Source organism: Ctenopharyngodon idella, chromosome 15 (assembly GCF_019924925.1).
Source record: "Ctenopharyngodon idella isolate HZGC_01 chromosome 15, HZGC01, whole genome shotgun sequence".
In the NCBI taxonomy this organism is placed as follows: domain Eukaryota; kingdom Metazoa; phylum Chordata; class Actinopteri; order Cypriniformes; family Xenocyprididae; genus Ctenopharyngodon; species Ctenopharyngodon idella.
The window spans coordinates 34,083,987-34,102,586 of record NC_067234.1 but is presented as its reverse complement, the minus strand read 5'-3'; the positions used below and the strand labels follow the sequence as shown (position 1 = coordinate 34,102,586).

The window sequence follows — 18,600 nt, the reverse complement described above, 5'->3', positions numbered from 1 at the left end:
AGCTCCAGTAGTAAACTGTTGCTTACTTCAATTTCGTGTTGCAAAATGGATATTATCTACGTCTTCCAATCCACCTGCGCTTCCATTTACACCTGCGCCCCTTGTATTAATTTAGCCTGCTTATTTAACTTTTTACTTTCACTTTATTTACTCAATTATTTAATATTTACTTAATTTTATTATCACAGGAAATGTGAACCATGTCCATCATTTTGCAATTAAATTTCACACAATCAGTGTTCAAACTTTGCGCAAGAATTATGCCGGTGAAGAAGTCTTAAACCACAGTCAATTATTCACAACAGAAAGTGAAATTAAAAACTGATGATCTTTCAGCGCGTTTTCTCTCAAGAGACAAGAGATAAATCCTTCAACAGATGCTAATATTAAACTGTTTATAATTTATTTTCTTTAATATTTCTTGTGTCCCATATACATAGATAAACAACTTCTGTTTGAAATAAAGCTGCTCTTAATTTTCATTGATGATTATTGCATAGACTGTTGGTAATTTTAATTACAGGCCTATAATTCATTGTATAATATACCTAATGTTTTAAAATCATTTTCAGTGAGGAGTAATCTAATCCATCTAATCTTTTATTATCCTCGAAGCATGTTAGTTATGCGGTGATGCGCTATGAAATCATTGTGGGGCAAATTAACTGTGATATGAATTTAATAACAAAAGCTGGACCGATTGGACTTATAGTGCGAGCATATAAATTGTAAGCTTTGGCTTTATATTGCATGCGATCTACTCACACAGTGTGAGTTGGTAACCTTGCTGAAATGCCCAGCCTTACAAAGAAGATACACAATAATCAAACGTGAATTCAACAGTCTATGTTGTTTAATCAAATGTTATAACACAGAAAATCTCTTTTCATTGACAGACTTGTATAGTGTCCAAAATTAAAGTTACCCATAAATAACTTGTTGATGAAACCATTTCACATTTCAGCTTCACATCTGCTCCCATATTCAGGAAAACAGCACTCTTGTTTGTATGTTGCTTGAGTTGTATTGATCATCATAAAAAAAAAATAAAAAAAAACTATATCTTAAATTTTGGGGGCATTTTTGATATTTTTGGCATTTCTGCTTTACTGTGACAGGGAACAGTAAGAGTGTAGTGAGACGGGAGAAAGATAAATTACACTACAGCCCGGTTTCACAGACAGGGCTTAGCCTAAACCAGGATTAGGCCTTCAATTAGGGCATTTAAGTAGCTTTTATAAACATGCCTTAGGAAAAAACATTACTGATATGCATCTTGAGACAAAACAATGGCACTGACATATTTTAAGATATGTCAGTACAAGTTGCTTTCAGTTCAGACAGCTCAAACATGCATTTTAGTCTAGAACTAGCTTAAGCCTTGTCTGCGAAACCGGCGGTACATTAATTACTTTAGTGCCAACTTAACAGAAATGATCATTCTTACTAAAGTTAAGTGACATAAACATAAAATTTATCAATTCTCTTCTAAATGTTCACTCTTTTTATCTGAAGGACTGAAAGAGAGTTGTTTTGTGCAGTCATGTGACCACCAATAAACAGGAGCAAATGCAATTGAACAAGTACATGACGTTTTTTTATGTGAACAATGATCTCTACAAATCCTGTGGCATTTCTATACAATTAAATGTAATGTATAGATGTAAATGTAAATGTTCTATACATTTATTTTATCAGAATCTCACATTATTTACCTGAAAGAACTTTTTTCAGTATGACAATGGTTTTTAATATGAATTGCTAGAGTTTTAGATTAGGTGAAACTCTGTCCTGAATGCAGTGGTACGGCTTCTCTCCAGTATGAACACGCTCATGTGATTTTAGGTGACCAGAATGAGTAAAAGTCTCGTCACAATATGAGCACTTGTAAAGTTTTTCTCTAGTATGAGTTCTCTTTCCACAGAAAGAACACAAGTGAGGCTTCTCATCTGAATGAACTTTCAGGTGTTGTTTTAGATGTGATGATGAATTAAACTTTTTACTACACTGATCACAGTTGAATGGTTTATCTTCAGTGTGAATGTACAGATGATAACTGAGACTTTTGGCACTTATGAAACTCTTCCCACATTGAGTACAGTTGTACGGCTTCTCTCCAGTATGAAGTCGCTCATGTATTTTCAGGTTTCCAGACACAGTGAAACTCTTGTCACAATATGAGCACTTGTAAGGTCTTTCTCCAGTATGAATTCTTTGGTGCTGTTTCAGATTGTCAGCTGTTGTAAAGCTCTTCCCACAGTCAAAGCACACATGATCTCGCACATTATTGTGTGTTTTCTCGTGCCGTTTAAAATGATCCAGCCTTGAAAAACTCTTTCCACAGAGTGAACACACGTACGGCTTCTCATCTGAGTGAACTATCAGGTGTTGTTTTAGATTTGATGAGGAAAAAAAATCTTTACCACACTGATCACAATTGAATGGTTTTTCTCCAGAGTGAACGCGCAGATGATGACCGAGAGCTCTTGTACATTTAAAACTCTTTCCACACTGAGAGCATGTATACGGTTTCTCTCCAGTGTGAATTCTCATGTGTGTCTTAAGGTGTGCTTTTTGTCTGAAACTCTTTCCACACTGAGAGCAGGTGTGAAGCTTATTAGCTTTTCTTTGAGTTTTGACGCTCTGCTTTTCCCCCTCTGCTTCATTCAGTTTCACTTTCATCCAGTCTAAAACAAAAATATTATGTGATTAAAATAAGTTCAAGTGAGCTCTGATTTAACAGAAGAAAGCAACAGAGTATCAAGTATCAGATCTTTGATGTACCCAAGTTTAGTTCTGTCATTCTCCTGTTAATACAATCAAAAATGTGCTACACAAGGTTATGAAAATTTAGATGCATTCCTGTATCCTTTATGATCAGCTTGTTATTTCACATACACCAAATAGGGTAAACAAAAGCTTTGTAGTCAACAAACACCAACCTATTTGTTCCTCAGTATCTTCCTGTTTTATTCTGGATGGTTCTGGATCACTCATGTCTTCAATCTCCTCTTTAATAAAGTCCATCTTTACAATAGTACGGCACATAAATATAAATTGTTTGCTCTTGTATTTCTTTATATCTTCTTCTATTTATATCTTCTCAGGACGATCGTCTTCTTCTACGTTTTCTGGTAGTTTGTAAACCGCATTTGCGCCACCTATTGGAGTGCAGCGCAATTGCGTTGGAAAATAGCGTAGCCTATAGTGAGCGTGTGTTGTTATTGTAGGCACTTCAAAATACAGTTAATAATTCCTTATTACAAGTTATTTAGATTAGAATGCATTTTTTTAGAATACTTTTCCATCAGCCGGTTAAATGTACAACACTGCGTGTTCTGCGTCAAAGAGACATGCGCACTCGGATGTAAACAACCTCAACACGCTGAATGAAAATGCGCATTTACTCTGTCAATAGATGGCGTTTTTGAAACTGCAGAAATCCAGCCGTTATCCCGGGGAAGTTTTGAGTGATCTAGGACAATTATTCACTGCGTGCCATTGTAAAGACTACATCTATCCCTTAGAGCCATAATTCAATATGGCGTCCACCTGATTAAGATCACTAATGTAGATACTAGAATGAGGCTACTCATTTTATCACACAGAGCCTATTAGATAACATTTAATATCAGCTGCTGATCTGTTTCCCTTTAGTAACAACATACAAGGGATTTTTAATAAAACACTATTATAATTATGTTTTTCCAGGTTTGAAAGACTGTTGTCCTGTAAATCCTATTTATTTCCAAGCTTTTGACATAGTGCAGCTGGACTTTAAAACCATAGTAAATAATGCAAATGATCAACAGTTTGTTTATAATTGAATATTAGCTTCTATTTTTTTCTGGTGAACTGAAGCTTTGGTACTTTATTGTTCTTAAGCAGTCAAAAATAAAGGATAAAATGAACTCCAGCCTCTTTGTATGATTACATACCTGGTAATTTGGGTTGATTTTACAATAATGCTGTACATCCCAAACATATTTATCACAGTATTAAGACAGAATGTTTAAAGCATTAATGTGATTAAAACTACATAACTCATTAAATAGATCAATCAAGACAATGTCACACAACTGTATGAAAAAAATGTCTCAAATGCAGAGGGAATTGATTTAATAGTTTATTAAATGTCCATAGAGACAAATCTGTTCAACAGAAATGATCAAGTTCAGTTGATTTGCAGCTGAGTTACCTGGGCTGAAGAATTAAATAATGGAGTTGCAGAAAGATCTGAAAAAAGTCCACTGAAAAATCCAAAAAGAGGTCCAACAGGAAAAAAAAAAAAAACAACAAAAAAAAAACACTTACTAGGAAACAAAAAGTAGAAAAAATTTGGTGTGAGAACATCATACCTCATACTCATGACCGGAAAAGCGGAAGCGGCGCCGGCGACTGCTGCATAATAAAAGTTCCTCTCCTCGCGGCGTGTGTTGCGCAATCGCTCCAGCGGCCTCATTCAGCTCCCACAACAATCGGTCCTGCTCTGCTTTATCCATGAACATGATTTCTTTCCGAGTCCTATCCCGATTTATTTCCACCGGCTGTGAGGTAAAGACCACATGTCCCAAGATTCCACGCTCAAACTTGGCATCATCAAGCTACGCTTTTGTTTTGAATAGGCCTCTAGCGGACAGAAAATTCGACATATTGCACCTTTAAAGGTATAGTAAGCAATTTCTGAGAGGCTAGCAATAGCAAGCTAGCTTTGAAAGCATGAGATCTCACCCTCCCTTCCCAAAGACATGTCTCCTTCAAAACACATAAACACGCACAACGTTCGGATAGAAAGTCACGGGTTGCCATCTCATAATTACGGCTATGACATGGTGTGAACACAGAATAATCTTCTTTTGGTTCAGGAGGAACTGTAAAAGGTGGCTGCTGTTTGTTTGCGGAGCTCAGTGACTGTCCGTCTACATCTCTGCACAGCCTGAGGAACACGCTGATGACGTCTGCACGAGCAGGTGCACGAAGGTATGGAAATACATATGTTGACCGGCAGATAGGACATCGTATCATTGCATTCGGACCGATTGGATGAACATTTTTTGGTCTTCCACAGAAGATATATATATATATATGTTTTAACATCTAGACCACTTCTATTATTGATTGGTATCAGGATGTGAAGAGAGTTTCAAACAGTAGAACTGTCAAAAGTACCGACTTCGGTACCAAGTTGGTACTGAAATTTTAAAAATGTGATGCTTTGAGCTCTGTTGAGTGGATTCGTAAACATCTGATTGGCCATTGTGTTAACGCGCTCATTTGATATGTCTGTGATTGGCTTCAATGATCAATGTTTCAAAAACGCTGTAAATAGTCATCATTGATGCTCTTCACAGAGCGCTTACAGATACACACGGGAGCGTTTGAAAGCAGGTGTCTATTGCGGACCAGTTTTCAAACGCTTCCGCTTTCAAATTCAAACACTTCCGTGTGCTTTCAATCGCTCCCGTGCATTGATCATTGTAGCCAATCACAGACATATCCGATGAGCGTGTCAACAAAATGGCCAATCAGAGGTGTTTACGAATCCACTCAACAGCGCACAAAGCGACACATTTTTTAAATTTCGGTACCGAAGTGGGTACTTTTGACAACTCTATCAAACGGTATAACAAAAAGTGTTTATAAAACATTTTGCCTACCTTACCTTTAATCTAGATGATATTGTGCTTTTTGGACAAACTCATTTTATCTCACAGAATTTACTTGAATGTATTTGACATGAAAACGAATGTTGATCACTTGTAACATTTTTTCATATGAGTGTGAAGGCCTGATAAATGTCTAAAACTCTTCCCGCACTGAGTACAGTAGTACGGCTTCTCTCCAGTATGAACTCGCTCATGTGATTTCAGGTTTCCAGACAGAGTGAAACTCTTGTCACAATATGAGCACTTGTAAGGTCTTTCTCCAGTATGAATTCTTTGGTGCTGTTTCAGATTGTCAGCTGTAGTAAAGCTCTTCCCACAGTCCAAACACACATGATCTTTCACTTTATTGTGTGCTTTCTGGTGAAGTTTAAAATGATCCAGCCTGGAATAACCCTTTCCACAGAAAGAACACACATAAGGCCTCTCATCTGAATGAACTTTCAGGTGTGCTTTTAAATTTGATGATGAAATAAAATCTTTACCACACTGATCACAGTTAAATGGCTTTTCTCCAGAGTGAAGGAGCAGATGATATCTGAGACCTGATTCACCAGCATAACTCTTTCCACACTGAGTGCATGTATACGGTTTCTCTCCAGTGTGAATTCTTATGTGTCTGTTAAGGTTTCGTTCATTTTGGAATCTCTTTCCACACTGTGAGCAGGTGTGCAGCTTTTTGGCTTTTGTTCCTTGAGTTTTGAAGTCATGTTTCTCCTCTTTAACTTTCAGTTTGTGTTTTTGCTCCATCACCTCCATCTGGTCTAAAATAAACATATTAGGTAGTATGAATCGGTTCAAAACTTAAAAATTCAAGTTAGCATTTCTAATGCAAAGACAAGCAAGAGATCAGGGGTGTATTCCAGAAAGCAGGTTATGTGACATACCCGGGTATGTTTAAGGGTAAGTAAGTGGATAACCTCAACTTTCAGATCCAGAGTAGGATTATATACTTTAGAGCTATGAGCACACCTTGTAATGAGGCTCCAGTGGGCGTGACAGATTGCTCACAATATTTTATATGTATTTATATCAATATTTATACTACGGTGCTGTTGAATGCTGGAATCTGATTGGTTGATCAACGTTCTAAGGTGTGCAATTATTTTCAGGGAAACGCACAGCTAAAGTAGTTCTAGGCAGGTCTTGACCGCTTTACAGCTCAATATCACTTCGCCAAATGATTTCAGTTATTTCAAAGGTCCTTACAGCCTATAACAGCAAAAGAAACAAAACCCACACCGACACCGACCAAGCAAATAAATATAGTAAACTATAGGATGAAAACGACAAATTAGTGTCATGGTTTTTTCCACAAAATACGTTTTATTGTGTCCTGAAAGCGCATCCTCTCGCGCGCTCTCTCTCTCTTTTTCAAACGTACACACGTACTGTATAAGGTTAGTACGGACACACTCGTATAGAAACGTTTTGTCAGCGCTGCTCTGACGAATTAATCAGTAAAATGACTCATCAGGGAGGTAATAACTGTGCGATTCTTGAGGTAGATAAACTTATAGTTTCGTTTCGCTATTGAGTGAGAGAGGCACAGACACTCAGGTAGGCTAATTCACATATGCTCTCTTTCTTTGCGTTAATAAGTGCGTTAATAACTGCATCAATGGTATTATTCTGCTATCAAGGCTCAAGCCTCCTATACTAGTTCTGAAATTACGTTTTGGAATTAGCAACGGAGGCTTGGGATGAGATGCGTAAGAAATTAGTCCCACACACGAGTGTTTTAGGGACAAAAACCTGACAAATATCTTGAAATACACAATTTAAACAGTGTCTTGAGATGTGGTAAACGTAGTAGAAGCAGAATAATTGACTCCGCTTCGCGTCGTGCCCGCATGCCATCTCGGGTGTGCATTATTTTCTAAGAATTTAACGGCGCGAAGTCAATTATTCCTTACATATAGCACAGGGGCGGTTCCTCCGAGGGGGCAAGGGAGGCAGTGCCTCCTCAAAAAAAACAGGAAGAGAAAATAATCCATATTACATATAAAACAACACAAATATTACAAATTATGACATTAAAAAGAGCGCAAGTCATGCGTATTTCTTAAGGAACACTGCTCAACAGCGACACCCGCAGGTAAAGTTACAGCAGGAGTCATGCCTCCCTTTGCTCTCATAGAAAACCATAGAAAATCATCAGACCCCCGGCGTGCGGTGGGTTTTGTGGGGGATAATTGAGAATGAATGGGGGAAAGTCACGTGAGAGGAGGCAATGTCTCCATCGCGCTATGATTGGATGTAATTGGTTATGATTGGATATGACTGGTTTGTGCGATAAACCCCGCCTCTTGTTTACGTGCACATTCCGCGCGTCAGTTTGAATGAACAAATGATGGCGTCAATGGGAAGACTAATTGAAAAGTAAGTAAACAGATCACCCAGTTAGATATCACTGCTTTATGTCAAAATCAAACTTGAAATGGACTGAAAACATGATGACTGTGGTTTTTTTTTAGTGCAATCAGCTTGGTGAAATTAAAAATACAATTCGTGTCTGTGACAGACGGTGTTTACGGAGCATGACTGATGATCCAAAATAGTTTGACTATTAAAAAGAAAAACATCAATACACAAATAAAATACATTGTTTAAATTATTATTGCCTTTAGTTATTATTTTGGAATGAATGTAGAAATGCTTAAAACACTAACTTGATGAGATTGACTTGGTTTTGATAAACAGAACATTTATTACAATACATTGTTAATGTAAAATTACAAAATAGAATTGTATTTGGTTTCTTTTTTTCTTTTTTGATGTAAGGTAATGTTCATTTAACAAGGAAGATGTGTCAACGTTAAGAGTAATGCATGAATTTACATTGATTCATAAATAAATAAAAAATTTGCCTCCTCATTTCAGAACACCACTGCACGCCAGTGATATAGCACTATTAAAATAAGATAATGTTTATTAAAAGGTATATTTGCATATAAAATTTGCATCTCACACATTGTTGATCTGCATTCAGATGTTTTTATTTTTGCAACAGGATGTTTTTTATGCTACAATGTACTTCTATAATAAAAAAAAAACATGATATATCTTACCTTTCAAGTAATGTTGAAGCAAAATGACTAAACTTATACAGCCATGTTATCTTTGCAAGCACAGACTGCTATGTAGTTTAATCAGTCTTTCTTTTATTATATAATTAGCATCAAACAAATAATATAGTTCTTATTCACCATGATTAAAGATTATTAAACGAAAAGATTGAAAAATTATTGCACAACCACCAAATAGGTGGCGATATACACTATATATAAATAGCCATTAAACAAAAGAAAGAAGTAGTAGTATGGCACACTTTTTCTTAGCATCCTTTTCCATGGTGACTCGTCGATTCATCGCCCTGTTGATAATGTCTTGTGTGTTAACTCTGAACATATTCTGGGTTGACTAAACTTACTCCCAGACATGTTTTTGGAACCAGCATACCTCGAGTAATCAAGGTTTGGGTTAATCAACCGAGAGTTCAGGGTTTGTTTGACCGTAAGATAATCTTGCTTTCTGGAAAACCCCCAGATAACTGTTAGTATCAAATATCAGAAATTTGATGTGGCAAAGAAACAAAGTTATGATTTAGATGCATTCCTGTATCATTCATATACTGCTTATTATTTCACAGCCACCAAAGCAGTCTACAATGAAGAATCAAGAATGGACACCAACCTATTTGTTCCTCAGTTTCTTCATGTTTTATTCTGGATGGTTCTGGATCACTCATGTCTTCAATCTCCTCTTTAATAAACTCCATCTTTAACAGTCACACAGATTTCTGCTGCTACACCTGGAGTTTGTCCTTCTCTTGTAGGATGATGTGAATACTCCCAGTATTTATGGGCAAATTTTTGTGGGAAGGACATCAGATCTGCCAAATTCAAAAAGAAGTTACTGATTTTATACTGAAACACTTGTTTTAATACTTGTTTTCCTAGTTTTCATTATGATGATGTCTGAGATCTTCTGTAAAGTGAAACATTAAACAAATTTTACTGGTGTCAACAGCTGAGACAGAGTCTGTGAAAAACCCTCTGTCAGCATATTATTACACTCTAATAATAAACCAGGACACACAACGATTTTCATTACATTTTCAATACTAAATATAGCCTAAACTCTGGAGCTGGTTAATGTTAAACTCTGTAATTTGTAAATATCTCTCACCTGCAGACTTAAAATATATGTCAAAAATATTCCACATTTGCCCTTCATTCATGAACAAAAAGCACATATAGGTCTGCTTATGTGTGTTAAAAAAAATTCCCTACTCATAGTCATTTAGCATTAGGGTTGGCCCCTTTAGTGTGGCAAAATAAGGGAATAAGGGACACCCTTTTATATAACTGACTATAGTTTACATATATATATATATATATATATATATGTATATATAGAGAAATACATGTTTGTTTTCAGTGAATGGGGCAACAATAAACTTTTATATAAAAACCGAATTTTAAAATCCAAACACTTATCAGACATATCTTCATATTTTTAAAGAACTGATGTCTTGCCATCTATTTATTCGTCCGCACAGAATAATTTGAAAAAATCAAAACAAAACTCACACAACACTCCACCGTGATACAGCCGTAAACGCGCTCTTATTGTCGTGAACATCTACCGTACCGCGCCTGCGGGTGTCGCATGTGTTATTCGCTCGTCTTCCTCCAGGAGGCGCTGAATGATTCTGAGATTCCTGAAACCATCACAACTTTGTATAGCGATTGTCAGTCATATGTGATGGTAACATTAGAGCATGAAAGATAAAATGAAACAGACACACGACTTACCTTACTGATTAGGTCTACACTGTTAATTTGTTAATGAACCTGATGAAAGTGAAAGAAGTAGTCAAGAACATCATGACTTCATAAAGAAAGCCAATGTATACAATATTTAAATCTATTTTAATGTAGGTAAAACATTCGAATAAAATGTTAATAATGAACTATCACATTACTCACAGTAATCATATAAAGAAAGAAATACGTCAGTCAAATATTTTTTTTTAAATTTTATGCTTTATGCGACTACACAAGGAGCATCACAATCAACTTGGCATAAGAGTCAACAAATGTAGGCTACTTTGTAGTGTAAATGTGTCTAGTAAGTCCAAAAAAAAAAGAACAAAGAAATCTAAGAACACACAATTAATTGAAAACTCAAATTGAGGAAATAGTTTCATAATGACTGATGTGGTGAGATCCAGGCAGACGAGTAATGATTATGTCAGATATCAATAACAAATTAATAAAGTAAAAATGTACAATTATAAACAACAACTGAATCAAATATGAAAATTGTACAAATATGTTTAAACAAAAATGTTTATAATGGTGATTATGTCATAATCGACATGACTGGTGAAATGCTACAGTTTCAGATAGATAGATAGATGAGGTGTGGTTTTGACACCTTTAAAACCTTCAAGAGATTATCACCGATCTTACATTATCTCATATCTGCAGAGATGGAAACAGACATATTTTGATACAAAGGTATGTTATTCTGAAGGAAAATACACCAACTCGATCTTTCAGCACAGAAGAGAAACATTTGGAAATAATCAAACATATATATATAGAAAAATAAATGATTAAAGTAATCAATAACATGTAAAAGAATAATAATGCAGCATGAGGAATATAATGATTAATGATGATTAAATGAATAGCAATCAATGACTAGAATTCATAAAGAAGAGATTAATAAGACTCATAAAAGTAATAATTATTAATAGACATTAATCAAAATAATACATTTGAATATTAATAATTTCACATACACCAATGACAAATGACTCATTGTAGGTTTTTGTTCCAGTTATTTCTCTAATTTTAAATACGGGGTTTCAAAAAAAACAAACCAAAAAACTCAAATTCATAGATTAAATTAAAGTGACTGAATACTTATGTTGTTCCCCAACATAACAGTGTACATCAAAACAGAAAAAACACCTCTACAAATCTTGTGGCATTTCTCTTTTTAACTAAAATACTGAAAGAGAGTTGTTTTGTGCAGTCCTGTGAGCACAAAAATAAATGGGAGCAAATGCAATTGAATAAGTGCATGACGGTTTTTTTTTTTTTTTTACGTGAACGATGATCTCTACAATTCCTGTGGCATTTCTATACATTTATTTTATCCGAATCTCACATTATTTACCTGAAAGAACTAGATCTGAGGATAACATTGTTCAGTGTGTTTTTAAATATTACTAGAGTTTTTGATCAGGTGAAACTCTCTCCTGAGTACAGTGTGGCTTCTCTCCAGTATGAAGTCGCTCATGTGATTTCAGGTGTGCAGACTGAGAGAAACTCTTGTCACAAGATGAGCACTTGTAAGGTTTTTCTCCAGTATGAATTCTTTGGTGCCGTTTCAGACTGTCAGCTGTAGTAAAGCTCTTCCCACAGTCCAAACACACATGATCTCTTATTTCATTATGTGTTTTCTGGTGCTTTTTACATAGATCCAGCCTTGAAAAACTCTTTCCACACAAAGAACACTCATAAGGCTTTTCATATAAATGAACTTTCAGGTGCTTTTTTAGATTTGATGATGAAATAAAATCTTTACCACACTGATCACAGTTAAATGGTTTTTCTCCAGAGTGAAGGAGCAGATGATATCTGAGACCTGATTCACCAAGAAAACTCTTTCCACACTGAGTGCATGTATACGGTTTCTCTCCAGTGTGAATTCTCATGTGTCTGTTAAGGTTTCCTCTTTTATTTGGGAATCTCTTTCCACACTGTGAGCAGGTGTGCAGCTTTTTGGCTTCTGTTCCTTGAGTTTTTAAGTCATGTTTCTCCTCTTTAACTTCACTGAGTTTGTGTTTTTGCTCCATCACCTCCATCTGGTCTAAAATAGACGTATTAGGTAGTTAGAATCAGTTCAAGGAGAAAAACTTCAAGTTAGCATTTCTAACGCAAAGACAACAAGAGATCAGGGGTGTATTCCAGAAAACAGGTTATATGACATATTTAAGGGTCAGTAAGCGGATAACCTCAACTTTCAGATCCAGAGCAGGATCTGTTGCAGGGTTAGTTTACTTTAGAGCTATCATATAAAGCACTATTAAAACAAGGTAATGTTTATTTTATTCAATGCAATGTTATATATAAATAAGTTAGGACACCCTATTGAATTCCATGGTTTTCCATATCAGAACATAATAAAAAAAATCATCTAGTGCTTGGCAGGTCTCAAAATTTGGAAAACAAAACCTCAGATGAACAACAACACATTACATATCACACCACATCATTATTTATTTAGCAAAAATAAAGCCAAGATGGACTAGGGTATGGACACCCTATGATTCAGTTACCTGTAGATCCAATTTTATCAGCAGTAACTTGAAGTAATCATTTTCTGTAAGACTTTATCAGTCTCTCACATCATTCTGGAGGAATTTTGGCCCACTCTTCTTTACAACGTTGCTTAAGTTTATTGAGGTTTGTGGGGATTTGTTAATGCACAGCTCTTACCACAGCTTTTCAGTCTGGACTTGACTGGGCCATGGCAACACCTTTATTCTTTTCTTTTTCAGCCATTCTGGTGTAGATTTGATGGTGATCTTCAGATCATTGTCCAGTTGACATTTGACTCTAGAATACTTTGGTATACAGAGAAGTTCATGGTCGATTCAATGACTGTGAGGTGCACAAGGCCTGTGGGTACAAAACAAGCCCAAAATCATCACCCCTCCACCAGCATACCAAAGAGTTTCAATATTTTTCCTATTTAAAACTTGACTCTTTTCTATTGAAACTCTTTGGTCATTTTTAAGCGAGATGCTAATGGTCTAATCTGAGTCAATGAACTATGCTAAGCTATGCTAAAAGTGGTACCGCCAGACCCGGAGATCGGCTGAATGGATTCAAAAATGGTAAAACTCAACTGTTTAACTCTAGGGGAGTTGGAAAATGGGCCTATTTTCAAAAAAAGTGGAGTGTTCCTTTAACTGAGTTCTGTAGAGTCTGAGGTGTAGTTCTTGGGTTGTTTGCAATTTATCTGAGCATTACAAGGTCTGATCTTGGGGTGAATTTGCTAAGGTGTCCACTCATGGGAAGATTGGTGTTTTGAATGTCTTCCTCACTATAGAATGATGGACTTTAAATAGTTTGGAAATGGGCGTATAACCCTTCCCAGATTGATGGCAGCTAAAATTGCTTCTCTAAGATCATTACTGATGTTTTTCCTCTTTGGCATTGTGCTAACACACATCTGAAGGCTCCAGACCAGCAAACTGCCAAAACTTCTTCTTCCATTGCTCCGTGGTCCAGTTCTGATGCTCACGCTTTCGGCGGTGGACAGGGGTCAGCATGGGCACCCCGACTGGTCTGCGGCTATGCAGCCCCTATACGCAACAAACTGTAATGCACTGTGTATTCTGACACCTTTCTATCAGAACCAGCATTAACTTCTTGAGCAATTTGAGCTACAGTAGTCTGTTGGATCGGACCACACAGGCCAGCTTTCGCTCCCCATGTGCATCAGTGAGCCTTGGCCGCCCATGACCCTGTCGCCGGTTCACCACTGTTCTTCCTTGGACCACTTTTGATAGATAATGACCAATGCAGACCGGGACTTTGCCACATTCTCCACACCACATACTGACAATCACATCTTAATGGAAATCATACATGTTCTCCCCTCCTTTTCGCTCTTGGAGGAAGATGTTCCCAAACTCATCCTTTCCAATCACCCTACTACCTGTCTGCTTGACCCTATCCCCACTCATCTTCTTCAGCCCATCTCCTCCTCAAGTGTACTTGCACTCACCCACATTATTAATACTTCTCTTCACACTAGTACATTTCCCACAGCATTTAAGCAGGCTAGAATTACCCCACTGCTTAAGAAACCCACTCTAAAACCAGCACTTTCAGTATCCCTTCTTCCATTCATTGCAAAGACACTTGAGAGAGTTGTGTTCAACCAACTGTCTACTTATCTCACACAGAACAACCTCCTTGACAACAACCGCTCTGGCTTCAAGAGTGGCCACTCAACTGAGACTGCCCTGCTCTCAGTTACTGATGCCTGGAGACTGTCACGAGCAACTTCAAAATCATCAGTACTCATCTTGCTGGATCTGTCTGCTGCTTTTGACACAGTTAACCACCAGATCCTCCTGTCAACCCTCATGACAAAGGGTATCCCAGGAACCGTACTCCAGTGGTTCAAGTCTCACCTCTCAGGTAGGTCCTTCAGGGTATCTTGGAGTGGTGAGGTGTCTAAGCTGCATCATCTTGCTACTGGGGTACCTCAGGGCTCCGTGCTTGGACCATTTCTCTTCTCCATCTACATGTTATCACTAGGATTTGTCATTCAGGAACATGGTTTTTCCTATCACTGCTATGCTGATGACACACAACTCTACCTCTCATTCCAGATGATCCGACAGTTGCTGCTCGCATCGCAGCCTGCCTTACAGCCATTTCTGCCTGGATGAAGGAACACCACCTTCAACTCAACCTAACTAAGACGGAACTGCTTGTGGTTGGTGCCAACCCAACACTTCATCATAACCTCTCCATTCAACTTGGTTCGTCAACAATAACTCCTTCCAGGACTAAACTTATACAGCCATGTTATGTTCGCAAGCACAGACTGTTATTTAGTTGAACCAGTCTTTCTTTTTATTATATAATTAGCATCAAACAAACAATATAGTTCTTATTCACGGTTATTTTAGATTATTAAATGAAACGATTGAAAATGATTTCACAACTACCAAGTAGGTGGCGATATGCACTATATGTAAATAGCCATTAAACAAAAGAAGAAAGAAGGCGCGCATTTTCTTAGCGTCCATTTCCATGGTGACTCGTTGATTTATCTCTTTGTTGATAATGTCTTGTGTGTTAACTCTGAACATATTCTGGGTTGGCTGAACTTACTCCTAGACGCGTTTTGGAACCAGCATACCTCGAGTAATCGAGGTTTGGGTTAATCGACCGAGAGTTCAGGGTTTGTTTGACTGTAAGATAATCTTGCTTTCTGGAAAACCCCCAGGTAACTGTTAGTATCAAATATCAGATCTTTGATGTGGCAAAGGTTAGTTCTGTCATTCACTTGTTAATATGATTAAAATTTAGATGAAAAATGAAACCTTGGTAGAAACAAGGTTATGATTTAGATGCATTACTGTATCATTTATCATCCATATACTGCTTATTATTCCACAGCCACCAAAGCAGTCAACAATGAAGAATCAAGAATGAACACCAACCTATTTGTTCCTCAGTTTCTTCATGTTTTATTCTGGATGGTTCTGGATCACTCGTGTCTTCAATCTCCACTTTAATAAACTCCATCTTTAACAGCACAGATTTCAGCTGCTACACCTGGAGTTTGTCCTTCTCTTGTAGATTTATGTGAATATTCCCAGTATTTATTGGTGAATTGTTGTGGGAGAGACACCAGATCTGCCAAATTCAAAGAGAAGTTACTGAATTTATACTGAAATACTGTAATTACATTTAGATAACTTGAACATGTTTGTTTTCTGATATAGAGAAATGTAGAGAATTTTGATGTGGTTACATATTAGTTGCATTCAACACAAGGTTTGTTTAATTCTTGACTAAAGTCTGAGAGAAACGACCATAATTTTTAACTGAGCTGCTGAAAAGTCTTTTTGTCTCCAAAAGTTCCCTGTTTTCACCTCAATATCTCTCACTGGCAGATTTAAAATATATGGCAAAAATATTCCACATTTGCCCTTCATTCATGAACAAAAAGTACTGCATATGTGTGTTAAAAAATTCCCCACTCATAGTCATATAGCATTAAGGCCCATTCACACCAAGAATGATAACTATAAAGATAGCGATATAGTTCTGAAAATCATTCTAAATATAAAAGAATAGCACTGTCCACACCAGCTATAACAATAATGATATAGAGAAATAATATCGTTGGGATCACTTTCAGAAAGATTTTTTCCAGCTGTTGAACGATGAAACACTGGCAGCCAATCAGAATCCATTCTAATTCAAGGGCTCGCACATTTAAAATGACAGACGACATTGCGGAGAAGTTAATCGCAGAGGTCCAGGAAAAGCCACCACTGTTTGACAAGTCAACCCCCCTTTTCAAGGATACTTTAAAGAAAATGTATATATCTAAAACAACTGGCCATACCCTCAGAATAAACGGTGAGAAGTGTTAACGATAAGATCATAATGCCAGGCTAGCAAACAGTGTAAAATAAAATTACCTCAGGTATCCAGCGCTAGTTTTGACAACACTGTCTTGCTTCCTTTTGAAGTTGCAGTGAAAAAGATCAGCTTCGTCAGCTAAATTCACTGTTAGATTAGATCGATTACACTAGCTATTCACTTGAAACAGCATGCTGAGGAAATCTGTTGGTTAAAGCCGTGTAAATGCAACAAGAACAGCAAAAACATGTTGTACACACTTTAAAACTGCAGCACGTGAGCTTAGAATAAACAAACAAGTTAACGTTCGTTGGTGTGAATGCATATAGTTATCGTTATAGTTACCTATATAGTTATCGTTCTTGGTGTGAACGGGCCTTTAGGGTTGGAACCTTCAGTGTGGCAAAATAAGGGACACCCCTTCATGTCCCCCAACCCATCTGCCCCTAATGACAGCGTTTAAAGTCCCCATGAACAGGAAGTTGCAAACGACTCTTCTCCAATGTTGTGACGTATTTCCAAGTGAAACGGAATATTGAATAGAGGGCAGGGCTTTACTTTAGCGCTCCTCCTCTCCATCTCTCGCTCATAGCAGACTAACGGTCGGAGGGGAGTGGTTTAAGCGTTTTCAACCCAAGCCGTCAAACTGACGTCATCAGAGAAGGAACGCTATTCCAGACCGGAAGTAACTTTTCAGATTTTGATTAAAGATTACCACGACAAACAATTTTTTTACTTGCACGGATAAATTGTTCAACACAAGACTAGGAATATGCACTAACAAAGTAAATAGGGTCAATTTTGATTTCATGATGACTTTAAGGACACACATAAAGAATAAGACTTGAACTGATTTTTTTTTTTTCAATACAACTTGACGGCCCAACTATAAAATATAAGATCATGTATATGAACCAACCAAACACCTGCCAAATGCGGAGGTATTTCAGAAGTGGTGTGTAACGCAGTCACTTCTAGCCACTCTGGCGGGTTAAAATTTTAAATATAATAGGCCTAAATAAATTTTTCAATTGTAGCCTTTTAAAAGCGCATCTGAAATTATGAACTAAGTGCAATGTGGTGTTGTCAAAAATATTTATGTTTTCATATACAACTATACTGAAATGTCTGAAACACTTCCAATACTTATTTTCCACAGAATAGATAGATGATATCAGCTTCACTCTCTCTCATCTCTCAGACAGTGAGATAAATTATATATATATACATATATATATATATATATATATATATATATATATATTTATATATGTATATATAACACAAGAACAAACAGCAACAATGGTGCAACAATAAAACTATATAAAAACCGAATTTAAAAATCCATACACTTATCAGACGTAATATCACATATCTTAATATTTTTAAAGAACTGATGTCTTGCCAGCTATTCTATTCGTCCGCACAGTAAAATCAGAAATCAAAACTCACACAACAGTTCGTCGTGATACAGCCGTAAACGTGCTCTTATTGTCGTGAACATCTACCGTACCGCGCCTGCGGGTGTCGCATGTGTTATTCGCTCGTCTTCCTCCAGGAGGCGCTGAATGATTCTGAGATTCCTGAAACCATCACAAGTTTGAATAGCGATTGTCAGTCTTATGTGATGGTAACATTAGAGCATGAAAGATAAAATGAAGTAGACACACGACTTACGTTACTGTCTCTGATTAGGTCTACACTGTTAATTTGTTAATGAACCTGATGAAAGTGAA

General features: G+C 36.8%; 6 protein-coding genes across 8 annotated transcripts in view; all 6 read right to left on the bottom strand.

Annotated features, from left to right (window-relative positions):
* The window catches only part of LOC127495755 (zinc finger protein 239-like), a 62,032-nt gene extending 58,891 nt beyond the window's left edge, over positions 1–3,141 (bottom strand). The window contains exons 1-2 of the mRNA XM_051863005.1: positions 2,943–3,141; positions 1,323–2,687 (exon numbers count right to left, since the gene is read on the bottom strand). Of these exons, the coding sequence (XP_051718965.1) occupies positions 1,762–2,687; positions 2,943–3,048 (1,032 nt within the window). The 5' untranslated portion in view covers positions 3,049–3,141 and the 3' untranslated portion in view covers positions 1,323–1,761. The remainder of the gene's footprint in view (positions 1–1,322; positions 2,688–2,942) is intronic.
* LOC127495739 (zinc finger protein 436-like) overlaps positions 1–18,600 on the bottom strand; it is an 83,947-nt gene that overhangs the window by 39,815 nt on the left and 25,532 nt on the right. The window lies entirely within an intron of this gene.
* Positions 1–18,600, bottom strand: part of LOC127495762 (gastrula zinc finger protein XlCGF8.2DB-like) — a 57,141-nt gene that overhangs the window by 17,834 nt on the left and 20,707 nt on the right. The window lies entirely within an intron of this gene.
* The window catches only part of LOC127495752 (gastrula zinc finger protein XlCGF8.2DB-like), a 65,808-nt gene that overhangs the window by 43,177 nt on the left and 4,031 nt on the right, over positions 1–18,600 (bottom strand). The gene's annotated exons all lie outside the window — the stretch shown is intronic.
* LOC127495765 (gastrula zinc finger protein XlCGF7.1-like) lies at positions 4,114–10,364 on the bottom strand. The gene is made up of 3 exons (XM_051863024.1): positions 10,259–10,364; positions 9,360–9,558; positions 4,114–6,427 (listed from the first exon to the last, which is right to left on the bottom strand). The coding sequence occupies exons 2-3, from the start codon at positions 9,442–9,444 to the stop codon at positions 5,754–5,756; spliced, it is 759 nt and encodes a 252-aa protein (XP_051718984.1). The 5' UTR covers positions 9,445–9,558; positions 10,259–10,364; the 3' UTR covers positions 4,114–5,753.
* Positions 10,688–18,299, bottom strand: LOC127495767 (gastrula zinc finger protein XlCGF7.1-like). Its single transcript, XM_051863026.1, has 4 exons — positions 17,210–18,299; positions 16,924–17,068; positions 15,934–16,129; positions 10,688–12,554 (listed from the first exon to the last, which is right to left on the bottom strand). Exons 3-4 carry the CDS (start codon positions 16,016–16,018, stop codon positions 11,911–11,913), a joined length of 729 nt encoding a protein of 242 aa, XP_051718986.1. The 5' UTR covers positions 16,019–16,129; positions 16,924–17,068; positions 17,210–18,299; the 3' UTR covers positions 10,688–11,910.

Coding starts and splice junctions, on each gene's coding strand:
- LOC127495767 (XM_051863026.1), bottom strand. CDS start 16,018: ATGGAGTTTATTAAAGTGGAGATTGAAGACACGAGTGATCCAGAACCA. Junction 12,555..15,933: donor AGAAACTGAGGAACAAATAG/GTTGGTGTTCAT, acceptor CGTCTATTTTAG/ACCAGATGGAGGTGATGGAG.
- LOC127495765 (XM_051863024.1), bottom strand. CDS start 9,444: ATGGAGTTTATTAAAGAGGAGATTGAAGACATGAGTGATCCAGAACCA. Junction 6,428..9,359: donor AGAAACTGAGGAACAAATAG/GTTGGTGTCCAT, acceptor TGTTTATTTTAG/ACCAGATGGAGGTGATGGAG.